Raw genomic sequence first — 7,342 nt, 5'->3', positions numbered from 1 at the left:
TGTGTGTGTGTGTGTGTGTGTGTGTGTGTGTGTGTGTGGCACAACTCCGCTTCACTATGCGATTGAATATGAGAAAATGGAAATTGCTGAATTACTTTTAAATCATGGAGCTAACGTTAATGCCAGTGATAAGTCAGGTATAACTTTAAATTGTAGCTGAGAAAAGATATTTACAGATTCATAAACATCTTTTAAAACATGGAGTTTTATGTTAATTCGACATATATCTCTTCTTTTGCACCAGGTGTTACACCACTGTGTCTTGCTGCTGAACTAGAAAATGTAGAAGTTGTTGCAATGTTGTTAGACAGAGGTGCTAACATTAATGCTATATCATATATGGATTATAATGACTTTTCTAGTTGCATCGTTTGTGAAGAAATTGCTGATTTTCTTAAACAACATATAGTTAAGATAAAAGCTGCAAATTTATCCGTAAGTGAACAATTATTATCAATGAGCAGCAATTTTGAAATAAGGGATTTACAGGATGAATGTGAAAAAGAAGTAGCAATCATGAAGAATGAGAAAATTAGTAATACTAACATATCATTTTACGATATCTTGATAAAAGATACAAATCGAGTAGCAATATACATGAGAAATGAAAATGTAGTGCAGGTTTTAAGATCAGACGAGTATAAAACAAAATTTCCAATATACTCTAGCATGATAAAAAATCAGTTCAGAAAAGGTATGAAAAAGAAAGAGTTGCTTGAACAAGGCACTAAAATTTTCTATTTTTTCTGTAACTTTCCTGAGCTACCACTTGGGTGTATTGAACAAATATTTAGTTACCTAAGTGATAATGACATAAGAATTTTAATAGATACTTGTAAGTCTGTTAGTGTCAGTAATCTTAATACTGATGTTAATGATGATAAATTATATTTCAAATACATCCAAAGTGCTATGTGTGTAAGGAAAAGGAAGAACAAATTATTTTAAACATGAATTAACAGCTATAAAATCTTAAAGATTATATTGCCGTATTTTAAATACAGATTACTATCTTATTTTGAAATTATTTTGTTTTTAAGATTTTATTTTATCCTACTTTTTTGAAAGTTGTTTTTTATGTTTACATTCTCTTGGACGTGTTTTTTTTTTATGGTGGATCCAAGGAAAACTAGACTGTTTTATATCTTCTCTTTTTTCAAACTTTGTGTCAGATTTTATATAACATTTGTATAACGCAAAATTTATATTCATTAATTCGATGATACTCTTTTATTGAACAGAGTGTAACACGTGTAATTGCTTTTATTAATTTGAAAAATAAAATTAGATTGGAAAGCGTCGTCCGTGACGGCGATTCTCGCTTTTGTGCGTGCCCCCACCGCTTCGATTGGCTTCGATATTGGGTGCGTTCAGACAACTCAACGGTTGAGAGATCGTCGCTTATGATAGGACTATTCTTTAAAATCTGCTTCGGTTTCAAAAGTATGATCCAATCAGAAGTGATTGGTTAAGTTCAGACAACTCAACGGTTGAGAGATCATCACTTATGATAGGACTATTCTTCAAAATCTGCTTCGGTTCCAAAAGTATGATCCAATCAGAACTGATTATCTCTCAACCGTTGTGCAACTGTTGAGTTGTCTGAACGCACCCATTCTCGTTTCTGCGGTCTCGATCTTTCGTCCCTGTAACGGACACAGCCTGGAGGTTAGAGTATAATCGTGAAAACATCGTGAAAAACTTCAATCGAGAATGTTCGCCAGTGATCGCTTTCAGACTTCTTTGATTTGATGCGTTTTTATGAAAAAATATAGTTTACAGTATTTCAACAATTAAATTAATAAAAGTAATAAATTACAAGGTGTATTTTATAAACTTAATTCAAAATGGGGAAACGTCAACATCAGAAAGATAAAATGTAAATATTGTATATATGACACATCACGTATCACTCGATAGAGTAAACAGAAGGAAAGGATAAATCAACAAAACATGTGAGGTTTGTTTTATATTCAACGAATTTTAAATTCATTTGTTCAGGTACTTGACTTATACGGAGTGGTCGACGTTGTACGGTGGGAGAAAGTCGGGAACTACATTGGAAACAAGCGAAGAAAAAACATTCAGGCGTTTGCCGTTTGATCATTGTTGTTTGAGTTTGCAACCCTTCGAACATCCTTATTGCGACCAGCATGGCAACGTGTTCGAGCTGGAAGCTGTTCTGGCGTATATAAAGCAATACAAGCATAATCCCGTAACGGGAAAACCATTGGATTCAAAGAGTTTAATCAAACTTAATTTTGATAAAAATGCGGACAATGAATACAGATGTCCTGTTCTGTTCAAATTGTTCACAAAATATTCCCACATTGTTGCTATTAGAACCACGGGAAATGTATTCTCTTATGAGGTAAATATATTATTAAATGATTTCTTATTGCGCGTGTATATGTTCTTATAAATATAATACAAACTCTCTCTCTCTCTCTCTCTCTTTTATATAATTATATTATACTTAAACAAAAAAAGTACACAATAAAAAAATTGTTTTCAAGGCTGTTGAGCAGTTAAATATAAAAGCAGGAAATTGGAAGGATCTGATAAATGATGAACCTTTTACACGCAAGGATATCATTACAATTCATGATCCAAACAATGCGATGAAATTCAATCTGTCCACCTTTCATCATATTAAAAATAACATAAGAGTGGAGGATGAAGGTGAGCCTTCTGTTTGTGCTCAGAAAACAGTTGATTTCAGAATTTGATATTTTTTTGTTTTTTTTTCCTAATTTTACAGAAACTATAAGAGAGCGCAATAATCCGAATGCAAGATTGAAAACCGTCTCGGCAGAGACTAAAGAGATTTTGGCGGAGTTGGACAGAGATTACAAACCAACGGAAAACGGTGAAAAGGGCGAAGCGTCTAAGAGGGCTGACAAATTTAACGCTGTCCGTATAATATAGTTTAAAAAACCAGAAGGATTTGCTTTTTTAGGATAAAAAGTTCTATTGGGTGTGTTTTTTTTTATTTACAGGCGCACTACTCGACCGGCGCTGTCGCTGCTGGATTTACTTCGACGGTGATGCCAACAGAGACCACTCATCAGGCGGCTGTGATCCCAGAAGACTTGGTGCGTTACGAACGAGTTAAGAAAAAAGGTAATGTGTATTTTTTGTTACAAATGTTCTTTTTTTGATCCCCAAATCCGATTTGGAAAAAAATTTATTGATTTATTCTGCTTTTTGCTTAGGATATGTTCGATTCCTCACAAATTTTGGATCTTTAAATCTTGAACTCCATTGCGATCTGGTTCCGAAGACTTGCGAGAACTTCATGAAACACTGCCAGAGCGGTTATTACGACGGCACGAAGTTTCACAGATCGATAAGAAATTTTATGGTGAGGTTAAAAATTTTTTTAGCGCATTAACACACACTTCTTTAGTTTTGCGCAAATATAATCGAGATGTTTCATTGTTTCTTGCAGATACAAGGTGGTGATCCGACCAACACGGGCAATGGCGGCAAATCTATTTGGGATAAACCGTTTGAGGACGAATTCAAACCGAATTTGATTCATCAAGGCAGAGGCATTTTGTCAATGGCAAACTCGGGTCCCAACACTAACGGATCTCAATTGTAAGAATCGAGAGAGAGAGAGAGTGAACAACAACGATCACGCTGATAATTTCAAATTTTTTTTTTTTACATTAATGTTTTCTTATTGTTGCTCCGTAGTTTCGTCACGTTTCGGTCGTGTAGACATCTCGATCGCAAACATACGGTTTTCGGAAAAATAGTCGGAGGTCTGGACACGCTGAACGCAATTGAAAAAGTTGAAGTAGATAACAAAGATCGGCCGATAGAAGACATAATTGTTCAAAGAGCTCAGGTTTTTGTTGATCCTTTTCAAGAAGCAGACGAGCAACTGATTGCGGAACGAACCGTCGAGGCGGAACGATTGGCTCAAGAAGCAAATCAGAACAAAGTTACGGACAAAGCAAACAGAAGCGACATCCAGAAAGTTTATCGATCTGGCATAGGAAAATACGTGAAATTGAACGAGGAGAAGTAAATTTCGATTGTTTTTTCTTTTTATCGAATTGTAATTTGTTAATGTCGTTTTTTGTTGTGTATACTGTAAAAACATAGGCTTTTATGTCTTTTTTACGAAGTTTATACCAATAATATATCATTAACGCAATAAAAAAGTATAACTTCATGTGTGCAAAGGCATTAAAGCTCATGTATTGAATTGATTTTCAGTTTGGACACGAATGCGGAGCCCGCGAAGAAGAAGAAGAAGATCCCATCTCAATCCTATGGAGATTTCTCCTCTTTCACATTTTAATGAATTTATATCATTAAATATGTATATATATCACTTATGTATATAATAGAGATAAGAAATATAAGCTTTATATTATATATTTAGAGGGGAGTAAAATTTAATAACAAAATACTAAGTATTGATATTAAACGGATGTTTTAGCAAAATTAACTTATTTTTTCATTGCTCTTTCATTGGATGATAATAAGAAAATATAAAAATTATTCCCTGTTTCTGTACATATATGTATATATATATATATATAGTGTTATGTAGAAAAATATCAAACATTATAATATTGCAATATTGCTAACTTACACGAATGCGTATCAGGAATTTCTTGAAAAAAAAAAAATATTTTATATACTTGATATCAAATCCGCTCCCGCGGCGTGTTGCCATTAATATCCGAAAATGGTTTTCGGATTCGAACCGCATTGGTGTCATTTTTTTTTTTTTTTTTACTTTATATGTTATCACATTCGCATTTATATAACATTCATATAATGTTTACTTATGCAACTAAAATATCTAATGTGGAGAGCCATCATTGTCGAAGGTCCCATGGTGTAATGGTTAGCACTCTGGACTTTGAATCCAGCGATCCGAGTTCAAATCTCGGTGGGACCTGGCGGCAATTGTTTATTTTTTTTTTATTTTTTTTTTTGTACTTTTAGTGTGCAATTTGAAAATGGTTCGCACAAACATTAACATCGATGTAAAAAATGTGTAAAATATTTATTTATTGAAATAATATATACGCGTGTGTATAACATCGTTTTTTTAATATTTATATAATTCTGTCAGAAAATAGTCTCATATATTTTCACAGTTCATGATCCAACCGCTCTAACCCAACCCTAAAAAGTTCAAAGTAGTGGTTAGAATCGCAGTTTGTGTGATGACAGTGTTTAACATGAGCGTAACGTGACATTTCTGTACATTTTAGGCGCAATATTTTTTTAGAGAATTCTTAAAAGTAGAGAATTGCGATATTTCGTTGAAAATATGGATTCCGAACAATGCGATTCCGTCGTGGTCATCAAAGCGAAACCCGTTCGCAAAGTTTTCAAAGCGCCGTTGAAGGTCACCAAGATACCGGACGAACTCTTAAACGATCCCTCGTTGAATTCTGCCGTAGAGGCTTTACCGTCGAATTACAATTTTGAGATACACAAAACGATATGGAGAATCAGAGAGGCCAAGGCGAAGCGAGTGGTTCTTCAGATGCCGGAAGGTCTTTTGATGTACGCCACGACCATAGCTGACATAATCGAGGAATTTACCGAAGCAGAGACTGTTATTATGGCTGATGTTACTTATGGTGAGAACAAAACATAGTGCCGAACGATCAGATTGCTTCTGAACCTTAACGTTGAACTTTTTGTTTGCAGGAGCCTGTTGCGTGGACGATTACACGACACGGGCGTTGGACGCGGACTTTCTGATTCACTACGGACACTCTTGCCTCATACCCGTGGATCAGACCGCCAGTATCAAAGTACTTTACGTGTTTGTTAACATAAAAATTGACATTGCACATTGTGTGGACTGTCTGCAAGTCACTCTGCCTGTCACCATCAGGATAGCGCTAGTCAGTACAATACAATTTACCACAACAGTCCAAGCGGTGGCAACGGAGTTAAGACGAAAGGGTTACGAAATTTCAGTTCCACAGAGCAGGCCACTTAGCCCCGGAGAAGTACTTACTCTTTTTTTTATCTCTTCTTCTCGCATTCCTAATGACATGTATATAAATTTTTTTTCCGGAAGATTTTAGGATGCACAGCGCCGCAAATTCATTGCGCCGAGGCAGTGGTTTACATAGGGGACGGTAGATTTCACTTGGAAGCTGTTATGATTGCCAATCCCAAGTTGAGAGCGTTCAAGTACGATCCGTATGCGAAAAAACTGACGGAGGAGTTTTACGATCACGCGAAGATGTTGGAGATCAGACAGGAAGCGATATTACGAGCCAAGGAGACTGACAAGTATGGTCTGATACTTGGGACTCTTGGCAGGCAGGGTAGTCCAAACGTACTCAAGACTCTGCAAAATAGAATCAAGGCTCTGGGAAAGGAGAACGTTGTGATATTATTGTCGGAAATATTCCCGAACAAGATCAAGCTGTTCAAAGGCGTCGATGCTTTCATACAAGTACGATATCACTCGTAAGACAAAGTTGTTTTTTTTTATTTGTTATAATAATGGTTTTTTTTTATTTGTAATGTTTGTAATAATAAAAAATATTCGAAGAAGTTGTAGATAAAAAAAAAAAAGAACAAATGTTTTCGCCGACTTGCATAAATAATATTTTCCATGTGTGATGTTTTTTTTTTTTTTATTTTTTTATTCAAGATCGCGTGTCCACGACTGAGCATCGACTGGGGCGTCGCGTTCGAGAAGCCATTTCTTACGCCCTACGAAGGCGCGGTCGCACTCAGGATGGCGGATTTCGACAAGAATCGCTCGTATCCCATGGACTTCTACTCTACGATCAGTCTCGGTCCATGGACCGTAAATCACAAAGAGTCCGAATTGGAAAAAACCGACGCTTGCTGCGGTAAATGTAAAGGGAATAAATAAAACGAATTTTTTTAAAACATCTTGAACTCACAGCGTTGCAATTAATAATTCTCCGTTGATTTACGACTAGACCTTTTTTTTTGTTTGCAAAATTTGCAGAGATTTATTTATTGATGATTACGACGTGCAAATTGAGATTTTTTTTTTTTTTTTTATTTCGAAATTTCCTTATCGAGTTTCGAAAAAAGCCCCCATGGAGTTTTTTCTTCTTCGCAGACGGAATTTAAAAAAGATGTCCATTACAAACGCGATCGCGAGATGATCGACGGCGACGTGGTAATTTTAATGATCGGATTTGCATTTTATCTCGTGAAAAGAATAATCAAAATTCTCTCTCACGGAAACACATCGCACGTCAATTATATTTGCACATTTATAATACAACCTGTTTTTCTTTTATTTATTTATTTATTTATTTATTTCACTAAACCCTAAACACGTAGTCGGAGCAGGTGTATTCGA

At 35.4% G+C, this 7,342-nt stretch overlaps 3 protein-coding genes and 1 non-coding gene across 5 annotated transcripts; all 4 read left to right on the top strand.

The window, feature by feature from the left end:
* The first annotated feature begins 6 nt into the window (after nucleotides 1–6).
* LOC109856774 (POTE ankyrin domain family member B2-like) lies at nucleotides 7–994 on the top strand. Its single transcript, XM_020432418.1, has 2 exons — nucleotides 7–137; nucleotides 245–994. Exons 1-2 carry the CDS (start codon nucleotides 77–79, stop codon nucleotides 946–948), a joined length of 765 nt encoding a protein of 254 aa, XP_020288007.1. The 5' UTR covers nucleotides 7–76; the 3' UTR covers nucleotides 949–994.
* A 643-nt stretch (nucleotides 995–1,637) lies between these two features.
* On the top strand, nucleotides 1,638–4,384 carry LOC109856773 (peptidyl-prolyl cis-trans isomerase-like 2). Its single transcript, XM_020432417.1, has 9 exons — nucleotides 1,638–1,879; nucleotides 2,002–2,371; nucleotides 2,517–2,682; nucleotides 2,762–2,913; nucleotides 3,000–3,123; nucleotides 3,216–3,364; nucleotides 3,452–3,603; nucleotides 3,703–4,035; nucleotides 4,231–4,384. The coding sequence occupies exons 1-9, from the start codon at nucleotides 1,848–1,850 to the stop codon at nucleotides 4,313–4,315; spliced, it is 1,563 nt and encodes a 520-aa protein (XP_020288006.1). The 5' UTR covers nucleotides 1,638–1,847; the 3' UTR covers nucleotides 4,316–4,384.
* A 468-nt stretch (nucleotides 4,385–4,852) lies between these two features.
* Nucleotides 4,853–4,924, top strand: Trnaq-uug. The gene has a single exon. It is a non-coding gene; the product is annotated as a tRNA-Gln (tRNA).
* Nucleotides 4,925–5,135: 211 nt separating this feature from the next.
* Nucleotides 5,136–6,899, top strand: LOC109856788 (diphthamide biosynthesis protein 1). Of its 2 annotated transcripts, none has more exons than XM_020432446.1 (4): nucleotides 5,136–5,618; nucleotides 5,689–5,996; nucleotides 6,068–6,451; nucleotides 6,653–6,899. In XM_020432446.1, exons 1-4 carry the CDS (start codon nucleotides 5,303–5,305, stop codon nucleotides 6,878–6,880), a joined length of 1,236 nt encoding a protein of 411 aa, XP_020288035.1. In that variant the 5' UTR covers nucleotides 5,136–5,302; the 3' UTR covers nucleotides 6,881–6,899. The 2 variants fall into 2 exon arrangements, with proteins under 2 accessions (XP_020288035.1, XP_020288036.1); XM_020432447.1 differs by having other exon boundaries at nucleotides 5,137–5,618; nucleotides 6,068–6,465; nucleotides 6,653–6,763.
* The last annotated feature ends 443 nt before the right edge of the window (nucleotides 6,900–7,342 follow it).

The sequence above is a fragment of the Pseudomyrmex gracilis genome, unplaced genomic scaffold, assembly GCF_002006095.1.
Source record: "Pseudomyrmex gracilis isolate BER0280 unplaced genomic scaffold, ASM200609v1 scaffold_135, whole genome shotgun sequence".
Classification (NCBI taxonomy): domain Eukaryota; kingdom Metazoa; phylum Arthropoda; class Insecta; order Hymenoptera; family Formicidae; genus Pseudomyrmex; species Pseudomyrmex gracilis.
This window is presented reverse-complemented; position numbering and strand designations above follow the sequence as displayed.